General features: G+C 40.8%; 1 protein-coding gene across 1 annotated transcript; it reads right to left on the bottom strand.

Annotated features, from left to right (window-relative positions):
• Window positions 1-2,676: 2,676 nt before the first annotated feature.
• Window positions 2,677-23,721, bottom strand: LOC121586458 (BOLA class I histocompatibility antigen, alpha chain BL3-7). The gene is made up of 8 exons (XM_045217770.1): window positions 23,548-23,721; window positions 18,864-19,127; window positions 4,587-4,865; window positions 3,877-4,152; window positions 3,551-3,658; window positions 3,190-3,207; window positions 2,836-2,913; window positions 2,677-2,710 (listed from the first exon to the last, which is right to left on the bottom strand). Exons 1-7 carry the CDS (start codon window positions 23,597-23,599, stop codon window positions 2,864-2,866), a joined length of 1,047 nt encoding a protein of 348 aa, XP_045073705.1. The 5' UTR covers window positions 23,600-23,721; the 3' UTR covers window positions 2,677-2,710; window positions 2,836-2,863.
• Window positions 23,722-24,032: the final 311 nt, after the last annotated feature.

Consider the following 24,032-nt stretch of genomic DNA (forward strand, 5'->3'; position numbering starts at 1 on the left):
AATCAATGGAATGAATTTGCCATAAAACCTGAAGTAGCCTATTTCTCCCATATAATGTTCAGTTTCTCTGTTTGATAAATGAGTCACTGTTGATATGAATAGTGGAATAGTGTGTGCAGTCCTTACATGGGGAGTATACTGTAGGTCCCAGCACAAAATAGGGCAGAGATTATCCACTATTTTAATAAGCATTGTATTCAAACATCTTTCATACAGGTCAACAAAATATATAGAATGTTATTTATTCAAAGCCTATTATATTGTTACAAAAATATTGTGGAACTCCTACATCTAAATGTAAACAGTACAGCACCCAAAATGAGTAGCTATTTCTTTATGCCCTTTGTTGTTTACAGCCAGTGCTTCACTTGGACTGAAATATGTGCCAGTACTCATTTTGCGTGCAGGTACTGTTTACATTTAGGTGTAGGAATTCCACAATACTTTTGTAACAATATAATAGGCTTTTGAATAAATAACATTCTAGATATGTTGTTGCCCTTTAATAAAATATGTTTGAATAAAATTATAATTTACTATAAGAGGAACAGGAGCTCAAGCAGTAGAACATTTGAGGTGCCTGTACTCAGCTCCAGTGAGCTCCTGCCCAAGTCAAGCACTGTTTACAGCATAATTGTTTACCCGGGACCCATGTATATTTTGGCACCATACAATAAAGTTACACCCTAGTTTTGTAGTTAATTGTACAAATTAAATTCTACAAACACAATGTTTGTGCTATCAGAGGACGTTTTAATGTGACATGGTCTAAGGCGCTTAAATGAATTTGCCATACAAACTGATGTAGCCTAGTGCTCCCATATTATGTTAATTTCCTCAGCTTGATAAATGAGTCACTGTGGATATGAATATTGTGTGCAGTAGTTACATAGGGAGTATAGTATAGGTCCCAGTTGGTTATTATACAAATATAATTGCATCCCTTATAACACCTTCCATAAAAGTCTTAATTATCAACAGTAGCCTATTTAAAAATGAACCCAACGTCGATGTCATGTTGCCAGGCAGGATTCTGTACAACAGGTTTTTATAGCACTATTCATTTCAGCCCTAGAAGGCTGATGTACTGCTTCAGTTTTTCTGCATGGCTGTTTATTGATCAATAAATGTCATTGATTCAGTGGCCAGAGTTCACTCACCTGGTTTTCCAGGTCTGAATCAGTCCCTGATTAGAAGAGAATGAAAACTAGCAGTGATTTATCCTAATCTGTATCATATGATAATGACAAAATAAACAGTGTAGAGATTATCCCCCTTTTTAAGAAGCATTTTAATCAAACATTTACATTTGACATTTTAGTCATCAGACGCTGTAATCCAGAGCAATTTACAGGAGCAATAAGGGTTAAGTGCCTTGCTCAAGGGCACAGACAGATTTTTACCTAGTCGGCTACTGGCCCAATACTCTTCACCACTAGCCGACCTGCCACCCCATCACCTTTCATAAGTCCATATACAAAATGATATTGTTTCACTTCAAATCCTTTGCTGTTTAGAACATAATATCTTACTGCAAACATTATTAAAAGGTCCAGTATGACACTTTCATTCAAATTTTGTGGACTTTATTGAAAAGTGTAAGAACATTATTACAGAATGCATGAATTTGGTCTCTAATTTGTCGTTTCGCTGGTTGATTATGTATCTCTTAAATGGATCACATTTACTATCCTGTTTTCAGAGCATCCATAATGTACAAAGCACAAACACTTCCAATAAAATCATTGTTCAACTTGCCCCATCACCAACTTATTTCTACAGAAACTACTAGCCAAAAAATATCAGAAATCAAACGTATCATAAAAGCTAAAAAACTAGAACAATAAAGCCACTTTCGGTTAAAGAGAAAAATTTACAAATGGAACATGTGGATAGGCCTTGTCTGGTTTACGGCCATAATTAAACAAGTTAAAGTGTGAGCAAAGTTATAACATGTCACACAATTACTGTATGTTATACCACTAAAACCTACACATATGTTCAGCTACACTACACATTGAAACAAAATAGTTATGTTTTTCCAGTTTACAGCAATATCTTTTAAATATGGTTATTTTGATGGCTTCACTTAAGGGAAAATCAAGCTAATTTATGTTTTATTTGTAGAATAATCTAAGTTAAAATCTTAATTTAGCATCTCACAACAATCTAACCCTTTCCAGAAAGACACTTTCATGGTGTTCCATTGATTCTAATATACCTATAAGAATGAGATAACCTCACACAGTGGCAATATTACATTATATAATTCAACAAAATTACAGCACAACTTTTAAAAAGCCAAACCATAGATTAAATTAAAGTAAAACTGTTAAAATGAAAATCACCAAAGAATATTTTTGACAGCAGATTGTGTTGTTGTTATATAGATCTGTGTTTATAGTGTGTGTATCACAGGAGGCTGCTGAGGGGAGGACAGCTCATAATAATGGCCGGAACTGAGAAAATCGAATGGCATTAAACACATGGAAACCATATGTTTGATGTATTTGGTACCATTCCACTCAAGCCATTACCACAAGCCTGCTCTCCTCAATTAAGGTGGCACCAACCTCCTGTGGTGTGTGTGTATGTGTGTGTGAGACAGGTGTGTGTGAGACTGATGTGTGTCTAAGTATACGTGTGTTATGTTCTTGAGAAGTTCAATGTTTGTTGTTTCCATTTCGTCGCTGTCCTCTTCAGCTCCTTCCTAAAACACAGAAGAGAGAGAGGTTACACGCACATAAACACAGTATAGACAGCAAGACTGTGTACCAGTGTGGTAATGGTTGTATCAGTTTGCTCATTAATATGAGGACACCTTAAGTGACTTACTCTGATGTTACAGAAGTGCAGAGGTCTCTCAAATCTTCTGGGCACCTTTCCCAGAGTTGTCAGAGTCAGTGTCGGAAGCTAAAACAGAAATGAAACCCCAATGTTAGAAAAAAAGACTGATTGCAAGATAATCAATGAGTTCAGGTTAATTCACAAGTTCCTAATGCATGGTTCACAGTAAATGCAGCCTTCCATAATAACTAACTCGCTACATCAATTGACATCTAAGTTTGAACCAGAATCTACAATGAAAAGAGACACCGCCACACTCTAAAATGGATATCATACAGTCCAACACCAAAACAAATCTGCCATCTTTTCAGAATGGAGAACAACATGAAGGTTGGCACTTACTGCTGGTCTGAACAAAGCCTGAAACACAGAGATGAAAGTGATGTTGTTATTGACTCTGAAAGCTTGGTTTGGTGGAATATTACAAGAGAACATCAGTTTGAGAGTATTCTGAATCCTGTATTTCTACTGCATATCCTACTGCAGACATCACATATACATTAAGTGACAACATGACTCTTTATTTATGTGAATCATTAAATCAAACATACTTCTACCATCACTAACTACAACACATGATTGTAAACCAGTACTATGACTTGACTACTACTTCTAAACTACTAACTAAAACACTGCTGATAATATCTAAGATGACAGTGTAGCCTACATATGAATATAGAGAGGTCTTTCTCTCCTCACTCACCTTTCTTGCTCTTCTTCTTCCAAATGACGACCCCAACAACAACAGCGATGACCAGGAGGAGAGCTACCACCCCTCCAATGATGGGGACAAAGTTGGTGGTTGGGTCATCTGTAATCATCAGAACAGAGCATTCAGGCAATAGTGCTAGATGGTACATTTTCATTGAAAATGAACTCTAAGCATCATCGCTGTCAATGTCAATAAAAGTTCAGGAGGTCAAAGGGAATATGCAGCCAGAAAGATAGTGTTACTGAGCAGATGAGTGAATTTAGAAATTGGGCACATTCAGTAGGAGGGTTGGGTATATTTTAATCTCTCCCTCTTACCTGGCAGAACCTTGATAACGTCGTCCTTGATACCAGTGACTTGAACCACACACTGATACTTGTTGTTCTTCCTCTCCTCAGGCGTCACGGTGAGGTGGGTGCTTTTCTGGAAGGTTCCGTCATCGTTGGGGAGAGTCTCTCCGTACTCCACATCTTCATGGTGATCTTGTCCGTCTTTCTGCCAGAACACCATGACTCCACTGGGGTAGAAACCTGTAGCGTGGCAGGTCACTGGAGAGGAGGGGGTCTTCTGGAGCAGAGACACTGAGGGAGGGACTGGAGGGAGAGAGGGTGGGGGTTGAGAGGAGGTTGAGAAGTAAATAGAAGGGGATGGGAGGGAAAGAGAGAGTGCATATTGTAGGAATAGACAGACACAGAGAAAGAGTTGGGAGAGAAAATGACAGAGCATGATAGAAGAGAGAAAAATAACAATGTCATGTGACTTCAATACAACGCATTGTAAAATTTACATTTACATTTTAGTCATTTAGCAGACGCTCTTATCCAGAGCGACTTACAGTTAGTGAGTGCATACATTATTATTCTTTTTTTTTCATACTGACCCCCCGTGGGAATCAAACCCACAACCCTAGCGTTGCAAACGCCATGCTCTACCAACTGAGCTACATTCCTTGATATCCCTTAGTGCAATATCACATCATCACTGCTGTTTTAATGGATCTACTACGTCATATAGAGTGTCTATGTACCTGTCCTCTTCAGAGTGCTCTTCCCATAGTCCAGATACTTCTTCAGCCACTCAATGCACTCCTGGGTGAGGTAGTGTTTTCTCTGCTCATTTAAAGCCTTGTTACTGTCCCACTTGTGTTTGGTGATAAGTGCCTGTGATGTTGGAGCGATCCATGTCAATGTCTTCAGGTCAAATGCTATGAAATCCTCTCCATCATATCCATACTGCCGAAACCCCTCTGTGACTCCAGTGTCATCATCCCACTCACAGCCGTACATCTGCTGAAAAACGTGCACACCTGAGAGAAAGAGAAAGAGAGAGAATGATGAACTCTATCTGTTTCAGTCTGCCAGTGGGATCTCCATCATCATGTATTAGTTGTTCAACCAGACTGGAATAAAACAGAGAGATCAGCTCAGACCTCTACAGTGTGATGATGACGTCACACCTTCACCACAGAGACAGAGAGAGTTGATGAGGAGACTCAGAGAGTGTGGATCTATTCTACACCAGCTGATGTTGGCTTGGTTCTATCTACTGTGTTGAAGATACACATTGTGTTCAGTACAGTAGTGTTACTCTAACAAATGGATGTGGTAGAATACTGTAGTTTTCAGTGAGGTGTGTCAATTAATAAAACACTGTTGATAAATGAAGACTGTCCTCTAGTGATGATGTCAGAGATAAATAGAGGAAGTGAGAGAGGATCCTCTGTTCAGTCAGGAACAACAGGAGAGAGAGATGGAGAGGCTAACATGAGGGGAAGATTATCTGTTACAAATTCCCGCCAGTGACGGTTATCAGCACCTCACAACCTTGAGCTGCACACTCCACTCCCTATCCCCCACCACCAGAGCCTGACAGTCTAGATGGCACCATAAACCTGCCTCTCAAACTCTCTCTGACCTGAATGACCTGTGCCCTGATAGGTTGCTAGGGAGGTTACTCGGGGACTGGACATCTGCCTATCCTCTTGACGCTGCGGGTCACACAACACTTGCAGTCTCCCACAAGCAGTGGCTGAGAGCAACATCTCTGTCTCTGCCCATCAACAACTCCACTCACTCATATCTCTGGACTTGTGGGATGGAGTGCGTGCCCAAAGTGAGTTGTGTGACGTGTATATTGTTCTTCATAGTTAGTTACTACTATTGTCTATTGCATGTTGCCCCTCTGAGTTTACTGTGTGGTGTAATACTCTGCAGGTGGCGTATGCAATCTATACAGTCATTACTGCTATATTCTGTAAGAGTCTGTATCTGTGCCTTTGTGCCCTGGTGTACTCATAGGGTATACCACATAATGATTGAAAGGAAATGAGCTGTAGCGAGAGGAGAGAGACTGCATGCTAAAGACAATCAGAAAGAATGTGTCTTTAACTCTGCATTATAAAATAACTTATTTTGAACGAAAGCCAGGAATGAGTGAGTCACTCAGCCCTATGCTTCTGTTCCTGCCTCTGCTGCCTATTTGAGTGTTTGTTTAATATCCTACTGATTCTGTGATCACTAAGCCTCATTTTTTATTTCACCTTTATTTAACCAGGTAAGCCAGTTGAGAACAGGTTCTCATTTACAACTGCGACCTGGCCAAGATAAAGCAAAGTAGTGCAATAAAAACAACACAGAGTTACATATGGGGTAAAAAAAAACAAAGTCAGAAATACAACAGAAAATATATATACAGTGTGTGCAAATGTAGCAAGTTATGGAGGTAAGGCAATAAATAGGCTATAGTGCAGAATAATTACAATAGTATTAACACTGGAATGCTAGATATGCAAGAGATGATGTGCAAATAGAGATACTGGGGTGCAAAAGAGCAAAATAAATAACAATATAGGGATGAGGTAGTTGGGTGGGCTAATTTCAGATGGGCTGTGTACAGGTGCAGTGATAGGTAAGGTGCTCTGACAACTCATGCAACTGCAACATGTCGGATAAAGCAATTCCACAAATCCGGCTGTTTTTAAACCTTGCTATGCTGTATTAAAGTCTTTACGATGTTATTTTCCATTAGAACAGACTCTCTGGTATTACTTCTACTTTATTTAGTATTGTTTACACTGTTCCAAACTGGCAGATACATTATATTGTAATCTAACAGCACCTGTTTGTCATGCAACAGTATCTCTTGCGCTTTTGACAATGATTTTACATGAGGCCTAATTCACATGATATGCCTAAAATACTTATATCCACTAGGCTAATAAATAATCACATTTTTCCTTTCGATTATTTAATTAACGTATATCATGTTATTTGAAGTTCTCCCTTTGGAGCACATGCAAAAGCGATTTGGAGTTGTTGAACGGGAGTGACAAAATGTATTACAATTGAATTTGAAAGAACTGAATGATGAGGATGAAGAAGAAGAGAGTGATTGAATTTAGAACAATAGTGTAAGAATTGCTCTTCCTCTGTCCCGCGCGGACACTCAAAAAAAGACGTATTTTTCCCTTTCTACTTTGTCAGAAGAAGCTGTAACTGGACTGTGTAACACAGGCATCTGACCAGAGTGTTTGCGAATAGCACTGTCCGTGACCGTAATCCCCAAGTCGAATAGTATTTTTGAAATATCTCCAGTAGATTTTCCGTTCCTCCTGAAAGCCCTAATCCGCTCACTTAACTGAATAGAGATCCTGGTGATGGTGCTGCAGTATGTTCTACTGCATAATCAAAGTGAGGGACAGTGGGAGGTCTGCTGTATACTGATGGCCTATTGTAACCTGGAGTCACACCTTTCCAGTACTCCATTCAAAAATGATCTGTTTATCTCAGAATTGTTTCATTGCGACTAAAGAGAACAGACAGAATGGACATAGTTTTCAGCAAGCCAGCTTCTTTCTATGGTGCTACCCGTTCCAGGGTTAGGACTGTAACCACCAGAGGACTTGAAAATGAGCCGGAGCTGAGAGGATCACCAAACCTAAAGGTATTTTGGTTTCAGTGCATTTTCTTAAAAAATAAATAAATACATCCATACATACATAAATACATAGCCTATCAATGTGTAGGCATACTGTGTAATAAAACAGATACCTGTGCACTCCATATGTGGAGATCAGTTGACAATGGGCCGGACAACGGGCCGCACCGAAAAAACGCATGGTTCCCAAGAAAGAGTTGAGTTTTGCTAGATTCTTAAAATGTGTTTCTGTACGCAGCATTTGTGTGAAGGAGTCACTTGTAATTCATAATGTACGGGCGACAGCTGATGCATTGGTCCAGAGCCAGGTGGCATTGGTGGAGAGTCAGGCGGAGAATGACGCGTTGAAGGGGACGAGGAACGAGATAGTCACAATCCATGCCAGGCTCACCTGTGGCTCTGGGACTCCACCTCCAACAGGCAGAGGCAACAATCCATCCACCCATGATGGACTATTAGCAGGACAATAGACTCTTGCCAAGTTTATTTTTTATTTGTAGGGACTTTAATTGTATTAATGGATGTTTAATGGATGTTTGCCTACTAATGATAATGACATGAAGAAGGAGATGAAGGAGGGTAGGAGGAGCTAGCTCTGCCTGCTTACTACAGTATGTGATCCATCTTTTTCCTGACCATTTCGAACAGTGTAAACACAACAAATACAATAATCATTTACAAACAAATTGTAATCAATCCCATGTAGTCTGTTCTAACAAAAAAAGGTTTTAAAGTCTTTAGTACAGCCATTAATTCCTAAATTCAATTGCTTTAGCTGACATGTTGCAGTTTATTTATTTCTCTTCTCTGTGCTGGAGTTCTTTTAAGAACTTGATGGTATGGCAATATCCTAATGAACTGGACATTAACTTGAATCTTCTCTCTTCATTTTACCAACAAACAAAATCACTAAATGTCTGGTATAGTCCCATGTAGCTCAGTTGGTAGAGCATGGTGCTTGCAACGCCAGGGTTGTGTGTTCGATTCCCATGGGGGACAAGTATGAAAATGTATGCACTCACTACTGTTGGTTAAATTACTAAAATGTATTTCATAATGTTTTTTTATTATTGCCAGTATAATTCAGCAGCTTTGACATGCATCATCCAAACAGCGGCTGAAGGGCAAATGCGATCTCTGCGACATCTTGCCAATGTGCAAACTCTATACGACATTGGCCCGATGTATCATGTATACATCGGGCAGATGTCGGCGAGATGTATGTGTGCTGTCTGGGGTGATGACATGCACAAATGCATGAATGATTGATTGATATATATTGAAGTAGGCCTTTAGGCCAATACGTACGTTCGGTTAAGACAGCTGCAGTAAACAGGACTCTTAGTCCTACAGCTCCATGTCATTTCAATAAAAACCTTGAACCCACCTGTCCCTGAATTGATCCAAATATGTGTATTTTACACTCTAGCAATAGGCCTACATTAAGATAAATATCATAAAAGACAAAACATGATACTAAGACAGTTTATTTCAAAAGAACAGAATAGCATGTTTTAAGATGTATTTCTCTGTGCTATAGTAGCTGAGGCTATGGTTGCTTCATGTCAAGGAAATTCATTATGTTGTTATGGTCTTTCAGATAGGGTATAGAAATCAAAACGTCTGGCCTGCATGGACCTCTGTAGGATTATTTGGGAAAGTAAGCAAGCATCATAAAGACGCCCTCAAAGATGCCCGCTGGTGGTTTCAACAAGCATTAACGGCAACAATGGCCGACAGTAAAATACTATGACGTCATGCACTGTAAAATGCTGTACCATACCCCAGCATCCTGCAAGCTGTGTTGCAGTATGATGCATCTTTTAAATGAGGAACCACTGTAGGGGGAGCACACAGCTGGGCCCTGTGGATAACACACACACACGCATTCACACACACACGCACACACACACACACACACACACACACACACACACACACACACACACACACACACACACACACACACACCAACACAGTAAATCAGCGGCTCCATCTGTCCTCCAGATTCCGTCTGCCAGTGGGATCTCTATCATCATGTATTAGTTGTTCAACCAGACTGGAATAAAACAGAGAGATCAGCTCAGACCTCTACAGAGTGATGATGATGTCACACCTTCACCACAGAGACAGAGAGAGTTGATGAGGAGACTCAGAGAGTGGATCTATTCTACACCAGCTGATGTTGGCTTGGTTCTATCTACTGTGTTGAAGATACACATTGTGTTCAGTACAGTAGTGTTATTCTAACAAATGAATGTGGTAGAAGACTGTAGTTTTCAGTGAGGTGTGTCAATTAATTAAACACTGTTGATAAATGAAGACTCTCCTCTAGTGATGATGTCAGAGATAAATAGAGGAAGTGAGAGAGGATCCTCTGTTCAGTCAGGAACAACAGGAGAGAGAGATGGAGAGACTAACATGAGGAAGATTATCTCTCAATAATGTCAGCCTACTGGAGCTATACGTGTGTGTGATCCCCAGATCTCCTTATTTCTCTGCTGCCTCCACCACATTGTTCTCAACACCAATATGCTGGTTAACTTCACTATTATGCACATAGCAACATATAGGGAAAGGCGCCAATTCAACGGTGCACTGAAGATTACGTTTCAGAACTGTGGACAGCGACCGCTATCCAATGCAGGAGAAAGCGCATTTGTTATAAAACAATACTATATAAAACAATACTATATTTATTAGTGTTGCACCATTATTCTTAGATAATAGAAACACATACAATTTCAGTAGCATGTCTTTGATGGACTGTGCCATCCCCCAATGGATTAGTCTACTGAGACAGGAGCCAATCAGACAGGTGGTGTGTGCACCGTGAAAAAACAAACAATTTGCTACTGCTCCACTAAAGAAATCTCGGTCGACCAACAGCCTATCGACCAAACAATCGACCAGTCGACTAAATGGGGTCAGCCCTATGAATGGGAACTTCACCCAAAAAGAGTAATGTTTGGGAAAGCTGATTCTTGTGGACGTGTTATGGACAGCGCTCTCCTGTGCCAGTGGCTGTTCATATGGAATCGCCACTACAAAAGTAAGAACTTAACTCTCGTTGGAAATTGGACTAATGGATCTTTGCATGCAGCATGTCGGATTATTGGAATCACTCATGCTATGCCCATGACAACGAACAAAGATTGTGGCAAACATTTCCCCACGAAACGAGAAGAATCCAGGAGCAGAATCTCCCGCGCCATTGATCATCAAAGGACATTTGTATGTGCCCTTCACTCTTGTGCCGTTCGATGCAAGTTGAACACTGTTTTGTAAATTGTAGCATTGTGGAATAGGAATTGGAGTCTGTGTTTCATAGGGAAATGCTATCCAATATGTTGATGCTTCATTTTAAACATTAGAACAGAGTATTGACCTCTGTATTATCTTAGCATTGGAGAAAAGGCAGAGTGGCGTCCTGTTATTGAATAAACATTCTGGTGAATGGGCTGCGTGACATGAAGATGGATTGTAAAGGAAGAGGAGAACAACGTTCTCTCCCAGAACAACTGCTCTGATAAAATGTTTACTGAAGATATTCACAGAACATTTAAGAAATTGACAGATGTATATATATATATGGAAATAATGAAAAAAGACTCAAATTGTGGACTGTGTGAAACACGGTCTGTCTGACTATGTACAGCAGGGTCATATTGGGGCCGGCGTGGAGTTGCTGATTGGCAGCGATGCTCCACAGGCCATCGCCCCTGCTGATGACGACAGTGTTGGAGATGGACCTCACACCGCTGGGACCCGATTGGTGTGGGTCTGGCCGTCCCTTAGGAGAAGGTGGTGACAACCCAGGACAGATTGGCTGCCCTGCTGTTACTGCCCACCCCATTTACACGAGACACAGGCAGGAACGGCACACTGGGTGCTACAGGATCCTGCCTTGGACGACCCGTCAAGCTACTACAGAACTCACCTTGTTATAGGCTGAGCTGGGGCTAAGAGCTAGCAACCTCTGGCCCTAAAGATCATCCCTCCAAGAAGACACATACACACATACATTGTTGGCTCCTTTTTTTGCATTTGTATAATTCTTTCTTGCCTAAGTCAGAGAACAATTAGGGGCGGGTGTGTAGGAGCCGTTATAGCCTGTTTATGTGTTGTGTGTATGTTGTCTGTCAAGGGTCATTTTAACTTGTTTTGTACACTAGAGGGCACTATATGTTGGGGTCATGGGTCACTGTGGTCAAGTGTGTGTGTGTTAGGGGTGGGCGGTATACCGGTATGAATGTGAATACCGGTATGACGTTGTGCCATGATATGGATTTTGCCATATTGTGCATATCATTATAAATTAATGTATGAAATAAGGCTGGGGTTTTTTCGTTCAAAATGTCTGTCGAGTGATACAGCCTATTGGGCTAGTTCAATTTGTTTACTTTACTAGAAACATAGCCTTTTTTTAGCAAAGAAAAAAACTAGAAGCATGGAAGTTACACGCGTTATAGGACGAGGAAGAATTGGTTCGAAAAAAAGGGGGCCTCCTCTGTCGTTTGGAACTGGTTTGGCTTTAAGATATCCAACCTCGACCAACAAACAGTACTGTGTAATTTGTGTTGACGCATTGTGCTAGCCAAAGGCAAACAGTACTGTGTAGGTTGTGGAGACGCATTGTGCTAGCCAAAGGCAAACAGTACTGTGTAGGTTGTGGAGACGCATTGTGCTAGCCAAAGGCAAACAGTACTGTGTAGGTTGTGGAGACGCATTGTGCTAGCCAAAGGCAAACAGTACTGTGTAGGTTGTGGAGACGCATTGTGCTAGCTAAAGGCAAACAGTACTGTGTAGGTTGTGGAGACGCATTGTGCTAGCCAAAGGCAAACAGTACTGTGTAGGTTGTGTTGACGCATTGTGCTAGCCAAAGGCAAACAGTACTGTGTAGGTTGTGGAGACGCATTGTGCTAGCCAAAGGCAAACAGTACTGTGTAGGTTGTGGAGACGCATTGTGCTAGCCAAAGGCAAACAGTACTGTGTAGGTTGTGTTGACGCATTGTGCTAGCCAAAGGCAAACAGTACTGTGTAGGTTGTGAGACGCATTGTGCTAGCCAAAGGCAAACAGTACTGTGTAGGTTGTGGAGACGCATTGTGCTAGCCAAAGGCAAACAGTACTGTGTAGGTTGTGGAGACGCATTGTGCTAGCCAAAGGCAAACAGTACTGTGTAGGTTGTGGAGACGCATTGTGCTAGCCAAAGGCAAACAGTACTGTGTAGGTTGTGGAGACGCATTGTGCTAGCCAAAGGCAAACAGTACTGTGTAGGTTGTGGAGACGCATTGTGCTAGCCAAAGGCAAACAGTACTGTGTAGGTTGTGGAGACGCATTGTGCTAGCCAAAGGCAAACAGTACTGTGTAGGTTGTGGAGACGCATTGTGCTAGCCAAAGGCAAACAGTACTGTGTAGGTTGTGGAGACGCATTGTGCTAGCCAAAGGCAAACAGTACTGTGTAGGTTGTGGAGACGCATTGTGCTAGCAAAGGCAAACAGTACTGTGTAGGTTGTGGGAGACGCATTGTGCTAGCCAAAGGCAAACAGTACTGTGTAGGTTGTGGAGACGCATTGTGCTAGCCAAAGGCAAACAGTACTGTGTAGGTTGTGGAGACGCATTGTGCTAGCCAAAGGCAAACAGTACTGTGTAGGTTGTGGAGACGCATTGTGCTAGCCAAAGGCAAACAGTACTGTGTAGGTTGTGGAGACGCATTGTGCCAGCCAAAGGCAAACAGTACTGTGTAGGTTGTGGAGACGCATTGTGCTAGCCAAAGGCAAACAGTACTGTGTAGGCTTGTGGAGACGCATTGTGCTAGCCAAAGGCAAACAGTACTGTGTAGGTTGTGGAGACGCATTGTGCTAGCCAAAGGCAAACAGTACTGTGTAGGTTGTGGAGACGCATTGTGCTAGCCAAAGGAAAACAGTACTGTGTAGGTTGTGGAGACGCATTGTGCCAAAGGTGGAAACACCAGCCATCTTTTTCACCACCTGAAAACCCTGCACGTGCGCGAATATGAAGAATCTACCAGAACGCAACAAACTCCCGGAGCAGCAGAGCAAGTCCCAAGACATCTTCAAGCCAGACCCGCACTCAGCTGTCACTCAATGCATCATTCGTTAGTGGTACTCCCTATGACAAGATGAGCAAGAAGTGGAATGAGATAACGAGTGCAATTACGTATCACATAGCGAAAGACATGGAACCAATTCAAACTGTGGAGAAAGACGGTTTCAGAAAGTTGATTCGAACTCTAGACCCAGGATACGAGATCCCGAGCCGTAAATACTTCAGCAAAACATGTCTGCCAGAACTCTACACAGAATGTCGGGACAGAGTTGCCAACGAAATCCGTAACGCTGCATTCTTCTCTACCACTGCCGACTTATGGTCAAGCCGGACCACAGAGCCAGACATTAGCCTCACGATTCATTTCATTGACGACAACTGGAAGCTGCAAAGCAAATGCCTTCAGATCTCTTATTTCCCAGACGACCACACCGGAGAAATAATTGCATCTGGGCTGAGGGAGGCACTTTCATCCTGGGGCTTGAAAGAGTCGCGTCAAGTATGTATGACTACCGACAGCGGATCGAACATGATCAAAGCATTGGAGCTGAACAAATGGACAAGACAAGGGTGTTTCGACACAGGCTACACATTGCTATTGGTAAGTTTCAACGTCCAAAACACAGAGCTAGGTAGAAAAATAACTTCACTTAAAAACAACAACATAAAATGCAGAATAACTATTGTATTCCTCATCTCCTCTGTTTAAAGTTAGAGCTGACTACACTGCCTGATCCTTCTTATACGTTAAGCCGGATATATACAGCTATGCAAATCTAGAATATTTGTAATTTGTAAATGTGTGCAATATCCAAACATTACATGGATTACATTGCTTTTATTTATAATTGATACATTAGCCTATGGTTTCAATATATGAATCTATCCTCTCTCTTTCAATAATAGCCTACCCAATAAATGATCCCGTTTTCTAAAGCAACATAGCTCTCTTAATCACAACAGTTGTTTGTAAATCTATAGATGGATTACATGTGTAATCATGTCCAGTGTCCATGCTGTAAATTGTTGTAATTACAGCAGATGCTATGTTATTTCTATTGAATAATTGTGATTCATATGTAATTATTTTTCACCTTTTTATTTTGCAGAGAGGAGTGTCCAAAACGAACCTCGAGTTTCCCGGGCCACAGGAGTGTGCAAGAAAGTGGTCAGCACATTTTCCTATAGTTGGAAGAAGCAGAAGGCCCTGACAAGTGCACAGGATAAACTGAGCCTGCCCCTCCACAAGCTCATCACGGAATCCCTGACAAGGTGGGGATCTCGACTGCAGATGATGGAAAGAGTCCTGGAGCAGGAAAAGGCCATCACACAAGTCCTGGCAGCAGACAAAAAAACACGTCACCTTGCACCCTCCTGGCAAGACATTGAGGTCTTTGAATCTATCACGGCAGCACTTAAGCTCCTCCAGGATTTCACAGATGCCCTGACAGGAGAGACATACGTGAGTGTGTCCTATCTGAAGCCGGTCCTCCATTTGTTCAAGACGGAGGTTCTGAAATCAAATGAGGGCGAAGCCAAACTGACCGGAGAGATTAAGATGAGGGTCCTCAATTACCTGAATGACAAATACACCGACCCTGAAACAGATGAGCTGCTCACCATGGCTACCTTTCTGGACCCAAGGTTCAAGACCACCTACATGACCACTGAGAAGCTGGTGGATGTGAAGGTGAGAGCTGCCTCCGAGACAGAAGCCCTCCTGGTAGGGAACACAGCCGTGGGAGACTTCTCTTTTGAAGAGGACCAGAGTGAGAGAGAGAAAGAAGCTGCCACTGCTCCACAATCAGCAACGAAGTCCAAGAAGAGCCTTGGGAGCTTCTTTAAGAAAACCAGTAGTGCACCTGCCTTAAGAACCCAGAGACAGGTCACCGAGCAAGAGCTGGACAGCTACACCCTGATGATGGCAGCAGATAGTGAGGCTGATCCTTTGGAGTGGTGGCGAGTTCAAGCCTCCAACTTCCCACAATTGAGTTGTCTGACAAAGAAATACTTATGCATCCCTGCCACAAGTTCGCCCTCTGAGAGAGCATTTAGCACTGGGGGCAATGTGGCCACATGCCACAGGGCAACTTTGAAGCCAGAAACTGTCAATAGACTGGTGTTCCTGGCACGGAACTTGTGAAGAGGGAGGCAGTGAATTGTTACATGCTGAACTGAGAAACATACAGACTGTCTGGTTAATGCTTGAAGTTAATTTGAAAAGGTTTACAACTTGAATTGATAATGACCAGTGTTATGCTGAAAAAAGACTGCAGTTCTTATATTTGGCAGGACAAAGTTTTCATCCTGACTACTTTAAATATATTTTTATAAAATGTTACTGCATATTTATTTAACTCATATACCTTTGTTTATGTTTGCACAGGTTTACCACAGAAGTAAAACAAATAATAATGTAAAAAATGTGCAATGCCCCCTTTATGTTTCTATAAGGTTAAAAGCAATATTTAGTCATTTATTACTTAAGGGCTCATAAAATGTTAAAACATTTTTCTTTTACAGTATATCGTGATATTATATCGTTATCGTCTGGACAGTGGAAAATATTGTGATATGAATTTTTGTTCATATCGCCCACCCCTAGTGTGTGTGTATATCGCTAGCACAGGTGACCAGGAAGGGTTAGCACAGGTGACCAGGAAGGGTTAGCACAGGTGACCAGGAAGGGTTAGCACAGGTGACCAGGAAGGGTTAGCACAGGTAAGAGGAGAGGGCATACAGTTCTTACTGTATCACAGATACAGCTTATAGAATGCATCTCTCTGCACCTTTTCTATAGGATTATGTGTATTGGAGCTATTTCTATTTTATATGCGCAATAAATGGGAACTTCACCCAAAAAGAGTAACGTTTGGGAAAGCTAATTCTTGTGGACGTGTTATGGACAGCGCTCTCCTGTGCCAGTGGCTGTTCATATGGAATCGCCACTACAATAGCAAAGACTAAAAACAGCTGCATGCATTCATGGATTGCAGTTTATTTATTGTTTAGGCTAATTATTCAAGGCTCCCTTTGTTATTTCGTTTGAAAACTAAAACGCTTGATTGCATTTCAAAGTATGAATGACTCGTCTGTGTGATGACATGAACGACTGATTGATTGATTGATACAGTAGCCTAGATATTGAAATATAGGCCTAAGTAAGTTACGGTATTAAGAATAAACAGGACGTGCTCTTAGGCCTACAGCTCAATGCTGGTTATACAAGGCTACTACTATACGACGCCTCCTAATGATAATGACATTATTTATTATTATAATAATGATCATAATAATAACTTTAATAATACCAATAAGAAGGAGATCAAGAACAAGGAGTGTATAGGAGCGAGAGCTGCGTACATATTGTGTGACAAACAGGTGCTGTTAGATTACAATATCATATTTCTGCCCGTTTGGAACAGTGTAAACAACACTAAATACATTATAAGTAATACCAGAGTCTGGTCTAACAATAAAAATTGTAAAGCCTTTATTACAGCATAGCAAATATTAAAAACAGCCGAATTTGTGAAATTGCTTTATCCGACATGTTGCAGTTGCGCGAGGCTTGGAATCAGTAAGCTATTAAACAAACACTCAAACAGGCAACAAAAGCAGGAACTGTCTTATTTCTATAGATATATTGATGCATTATAAAGCCAGGAACCTTTAACAGTTAGGCTGTTGATTATAGACCTAATTAAGTTGGGGTTTCCTCTCTCATTTTTACATTTTAGTAATTTAGCAGACGCTCTTATCCAGAGCGACTTACAGTTAGTGAGTACATACATAATTTTTTTTATACTGGCCCCCCATGGGAAACGAACCCACAACCCTGGCATTGCAAACGCCATGCTCTACCAATTGAGCTACATCCCTGCCGGTCATTCCCTCCCCTACCCTGGACGACGCTGAGCCAATTGTGCGCCGCCCCATGGGTCTCCCGGTCGCGGCCGGCTACTCACTTTGTTCTGGACAATTAAGGCAAGGGCTGTTTTCTCATCTCCTTACTTCTCTGCTGCCTCCGCCGCATTGTTCTCAACACCAATATGCTGGTTAACTTCGCTATTATGCACATAGCAACATATAGGGAAAGGCTGCCATTCAACAGTGCATTGTAGATTATGTTTCAGAACCGCGGACAGCGACCACTATCCAACGCGTGAGAAAGCGCATTTGTTATAAAATAATATAATTTTTATTAGTGTTGCACTATTATTCTTAGATAATAGAAACATATACAATTTCAGTAGCATGTCTTTGATGGACTGTGCCATCCCCCAATGGATTAGTCTACTGAGACAGGAGCCAATCAGACAGGTGGCGTGTCCACCGTGTAAAAAACAAACAATTTGCTACTGCTTCACTAAAGAAATCACGGCCGACCAACAGTCTAGCGACCAAATAATCGACCAGTCGACTAAATGGGGTCAGCCCTAGTAGAGAGTTCCCCTGAGAGGCCTGATCAGCTCCAGCAGCAGAACCCACAGGGAGTCACTGGGAGCTTTGGTCCATTAGAGCAGAGAAGACCAAACCCACATCATCATCATCATCACCATCATCAACATCGTGTTCTGCTCCTCTGCTTCTCTCTACTGTCCCATCAGATCAGAGAGACACTCAGGGAGGCTGAGGAGACTATAGATCTACTGTGGGGGCCAGAGGGGGAGCACACTGCTGGGCCATGTGGATAACATACACACACACACGTATGCACGCATGCATAAACACACGCACACACACAAGCAGAGTGAAGTGTGAGCTGGCCTGTTGGGCGGCAGTCCAGCTTGTTTTCTGTGTTTGTGAAGCACAGTAATGTCTGTGAACTATCTGATCTGCAGTCTACATACAGTCCTGGTGGAGTATAGACTGGTGGACTGGCGGAGCTCACTCACTACCTTTATGTTACAGTAATATAGTACATATCTGCTACTGTGTGAATGCCTAAATAAAACACTTCACACTTTATTTTTAAGTGGTCCTCTGTAGCTCAGCTGGTAGCGCACGGCGCGTGTAACGCCAAGGTAGTGGGTTCGATCCCCGGGACCACCCATACACAAAAATGTATGCACGCATGACTGTAAGTCGCTTTGGGTAAAAGCGTCTGCTAAATGGCATATTATTATTATAAGTGTGTAAGCTATGCGTTCGTTTTGGTTTAACTCAATCATTATAGAGCAGAACATCTTGTCAACAAGGGTTCTTTTAAATATATAGACTGTGTGTACATCACAATAAATCATTGTGTGAAAAAGAGCATTGACCGTTTGTCTGACTGTCTGTGTGCACATGTACCTGTGGACTTAGACTGGTTGAAGCGATCCTTTGCTACTTGAATGTTGTTTTTGAAGAGTTGATGGGCGCCAATCAGGCCCTGAGTCTGTCTGTCCCAGTAGTCTGCTCCCTCTCTCTTCATCCACTCAGTCTTGGGGACTGCAGTCTGGGTGTTGCTGTCAAAGTACATGAACTGGCCATTGTCTACCAGACCCACCGCAGTGAACTCTGGGAAGTCAATATCACCTGAGGCTGCTGTGTAGAAGTATTTCAGAGAGTGGGAGGCTGTGGAAAAGAGCAGAGAAAAATAGATCAGTCATTACATATACTGTACTTGTCATTTTGTGTATCAGACATGGAGAACAAAAAAATTACTGATGTTCTATCAGGAGCGTTATCTGGAATCATAGTGGGATACGTAGATGGAGACGCTAAACATCAGCAATATTCCCAGGCAGATATTTCTGTGGATTAATGAACCTATGATATATACAAGTGAATACTGAAAACATAGTATCCCTTCCAAATGTGTGTGTTCATGTTTGGAATGAATGTGTCAGAGAAGTACACTGATAATAACTCAAGCCCAAGATCACTATCACTGATAGATAAGATTACACTACTTTTTAGCACCTTTACATTTGACCTTATACTGTATTCATCCCCTGATAGGAACTACAAAGTGATTTATACTATTGGATTTAGAGCAGACTCAGCTAAATGTAATATGCCATCAAAATATACTTTTATGACAGTCTATATGCGGATTATATTTAATTAAGGGGAGAAAACTGCAAAAACACATATTTACATTTTCTTGATTTTTCTAGTCCAGGGGCAAAACCTGTCAATGTTCACGGTACTGTGGGGTGATGCTGACATCATATTCAGAGAGGAAGGTAAACGGTCAATTCTGTTTCTCGAAGGTGCCAGAATGGACTGTTTAGCCTCTTTTCTGAATATGTCAGTAGCACCCCAGTGTTGTCACTGAGCAAGCTATAGGCCAATGTGATTAAGACTTTTAAACAGGTTAACACTCGCAAGGCCGCTAGGCCAGACCGAATACCAGGGCACATTCTCAGAGCATGCGCAGACCAGCTGGCAATTGTCTTCACAATCATTTTCAACCTCTCCTTGTCCCAGTCTGTAATCCCAACATGTTTCAAGCTGACCACCATTGTCCCTGTTCCCAAGAACTCCAAGGTAACCTGCCTAAATGACTATGGTCCTGTAGCACTCACATCTGTAATTATGAAGTGCTTTGAAAGGCTGGTCATCAGTACATCACTGGGGCCAAGCTCCCTGCCATCCAGGACCTCTATATCAGGCGATGTCAGCGGAAGGCCCGAAAAGACTTCAGCCACCGAAGCCTTAGACTGATCTCTCTGCTACAGTCCGGCAAGCGGAACTGGAGCATCGAGTCTCTGACCAACAGGTCGAGAGAGCTTCTATCCCCAAGCCATAAGACTGCTAAATAGTTAATAAAATGCTTACCCGGACTATCTGCATTGACCCTATTTTGCACTGACTATATGCACACTCACAAGACTCTACCCACCCACTCACTTACACTCTCACACAAACCCACACACACATACACTACATACACCCACACAAAACACACACACAGACACATACTGATGCCACACACACATACCAGACCAGGGATCACTATGGTTTTAACCATGCTTTGTGGAAAGCTAAAACAAATCCGGAGGAACTATTTGAATACAGACCCCCAAAAATGACTACTTTTGAAAAGTATTTGAATACAGATCTCAGAAAGCAACTATACAGATTGAATACAGATCCTTATTTTCTGAAACTATTGGATTGGCTGCCTTCAACTAATAGGACTCCCTAAAAACACGCCACTTTGATACAAGTGACTTTTCGTAACAGGTTAGGAGAGCATTTTCCCTAACCCTTTTCCTAACCTTTACCTAATTCTCCTAACCTGCTACATTAATTATCCTAACCTGCTGTTTAAGTTCTCAAAGTGGCAGGTTTTTAGGGAATCTCTTCAACTAATGACTGTATCTGAAACTGCATGTTAAAGATAGAAATATAATGAATAGACCACACACAATCTCCTATACTATTCCACTCTATCTGACAGTCATAATTGATCTACATTTCTATCTGAACATTTTGTAAATGTCCATCCTCTTGAATGTCCATTGCCCCAGATGTACATAATCAAGTCAAACCAATTAACCCATTATATTTTGTACAGATAAGTATAAATAAGTTGTAACACTCAACTACTGTATGACTCTTTCAACATGCCACTGAAAATGTTGAAAGCTGCAATTAATTTAATGATACCTGAAAATACTGCCGAGTAATTCAAAGCCATGTGCAAACATTGCAAACAGCAAGTTGGATACTTAGCAAAAACAACTTCAAACATCTATGTCCATCTGAGGGCAAGTGTTCTTGGTTCAAACACACACTATACCATCTTTAAAGTGATAGTTACTCAAAACACATACTAACATGATTTTTCACCTACCTTGGCTGTAGCTGATTCAAGAAAGCTGTTTTTGGATATTTAGTTTCCTTTCGACACTTAGCCTAATAGCAATATTTTGTTACTGTTAGCATTCTCAGTAACGCTGAACATTCTTATGTCTGTGCAATAACACTAAATTACATTTGGAGCAACATTTTATTAGCATGTTGTTAAATAATACTTTGGTAATTGCATTTTAATTGCATAGCAATGAGCTGAGAGTGTTTGTAAGTTCTGTACACAAGAGGAATAGTGACTGTTCCTTATTCCACTTATGTAATAACTCCATTATTATGCAATTATAAAGCAATTTCCAAAGTCCTATCTAACAACAATGTTGCTATTAATCAAAGTTACTACACATGTATAAGAACTTGATGTCAACTGTTACTGTATAACCTTATGTCTCACTCATTATGAAAATATATTAGTTAGTCATTTTGAAGCTGTAAAAGTGGCCTACTCTAATGTTGAGGTGATTCCATGTCCCTCATGTATTTAATTATAGGCTATAGGCTATATTAAAATCCATATACAAGAGCCCTCGAAACCATGTGCTTATGATGATATATTTTGACTAATTCAACTAACTGTTGTAGTTTTTTGGTTCTTCATCAAATATTTGTCAGCCATCAAATAAATATATGTTTTGGTTTTCAAAGAACTTGCATATATTCAAAAGGTTTTCTGAGAGGTATTCAAAATACTATCAAATATGATTTGTTTTTTTGAGACCCATATTTGAATATCAAAGAAAATAGTTGCCTTTTAGTTTAAACTAAATAAACTATATTTGACTACCTTGAGTATTTGAAAAGTTTTCAAATAAACTACAATATAAAACTAAAACACAAACTTTCATGCTCATCATATATGCCGCTGCTACTCTTTTCTTTTTTCTTACTCTACTATCTATCCTGATGCCTGGTCACTTTACCCTGCCTTCATCTACATATCTTCCTCAAGTACCTCGTACCTCTCTGTACATTGATATGGTACTGGTACTCTCTGTATATAGACTTATTCTTGTGTATTTTATTCCTCTTGTGTTATTATTTAATATGTTCTTACCTAACTTGTCTTATTTTAATTTTAATCTAACTCTGCATCGTTGGGAAAGGGCTCGTAAGTAAGCATTTCACGGTAAAGTCTACACCTGTTGTATTCTGCGCATGTGACAAATACAATTTGTATTGATAGGCAAAGGGATGGTTACTTCTATAACAGAGTAGAGTAACTTTGTTTTTGGTATTATACTGCCACCTTGAGGATGATACTGCAAAATAACATGCCAAACTTTTTTTCCTTACAGGCCAAATTGATGTATATTCATAATATCCTGCATCTTCACCTTCATCACAAAAAGATTGGAACTTAAACGGAACATACTGTAACTTAAAAAGATTGGAATTATAGTACACGTTCCCAAGCCATGATGTACCCCTCATATGCTTATTACGACTTAATATAAAACGTGATTTCATTCAAGTGAACACTTTCTCTATTACCAACCCACTTATCATCTGATCAGTTAGGTGTGGAACTGTTACATCGAGGTATTACTAGACAGGACAGGGAGAGTCTTGTAACTTAATGGACAGCACATCTTCAGGCGTGCAACGTTACTTTCCAGTGCATTATAGTATGACTACAAAAACATATAGCTATGCACAACTAAATTCAACACTATTCAACAAAAATGCACATAGTGAAACAAAAAGTATTTTGGTGGCAGACCCAACAGCGATTTTGAATATTCCAAAACTCCTAAAGAAATATACATGTATATATATATAATTTATAATGACCATATTGCATAAATCCATTAATAATCCTTTTTTCTCGGAATAAAGAACATAGACCTAGGCTGTAGTATGTCTCTACATCCAGTACGAATGAAGTTAGAGGTAGTTTTGCGAGCCAATGCTAACTAGCGTTAGCGCAATGACTATCTGTTGCCATAGACTTCCAGTCATTGGGCTAACGCGCTAGTTAGCAACTTCCTTCAAACTGCATGCAGACATAAAAATGATATCTACGAGTTCATCTGGCTCTGAGGAAGTAGATAAAGGACTTCATTGCCAAAATCCCGTATAATGAATTTAAGCATAACGCTAGGCCTTAAATACATTACCTACATAAACGGAAAAATATATATTTTTGTAAAATCTAAAATAAATGTATACTGACCAGCAGATGCTGTATGAAGAATTCCCAGCGCCAGCAAGATACAACCCTTCATGTTGACGTTAATCAATTCCGAAGTATATTTTGTCTCCAATAACTGTATCTTTATATGAAGGTTCTCTCTGACACCGCCACTCACTTCAGCGGTAAGACACAATTGTGGTGACGATTATTTCGCACCAATTTATAACGCGCTTGTATATCGTTTTTTGAGCCAATGATAATTTAGCCAGCTCAAGCATCATTAGAATCCGGTTGGAACTAAGCAGCAAAGGTTCACTTACGAAACTGAAAGTAAGGTGTGTGTTGTCAGTCAACCATTAGGACCAAAATAGTGCTCTCATTGGGCTTGGGACTGGGGGTCTAGATATTTTCACTACTAACTTTGATGGTTTATTGCAGCTCAAGATAATGTATGCCTCCAGAGAGTTTGTTCAGGTTCAAATATAGTGAGAAACTAAAGGTCTATGAATGAAAAACGTCCACAT

Source organism: Coregonus clupeaformis, unplaced genomic scaffold (assembly GCF_020615455.1).
Source record: "Coregonus clupeaformis isolate EN_2021a unplaced genomic scaffold, ASM2061545v1 scaf1219, whole genome shotgun sequence".
NCBI lineage: Eukaryota > Metazoa > Chordata > Actinopteri > Salmoniformes > Salmonidae > Coregonus > Coregonus clupeaformis.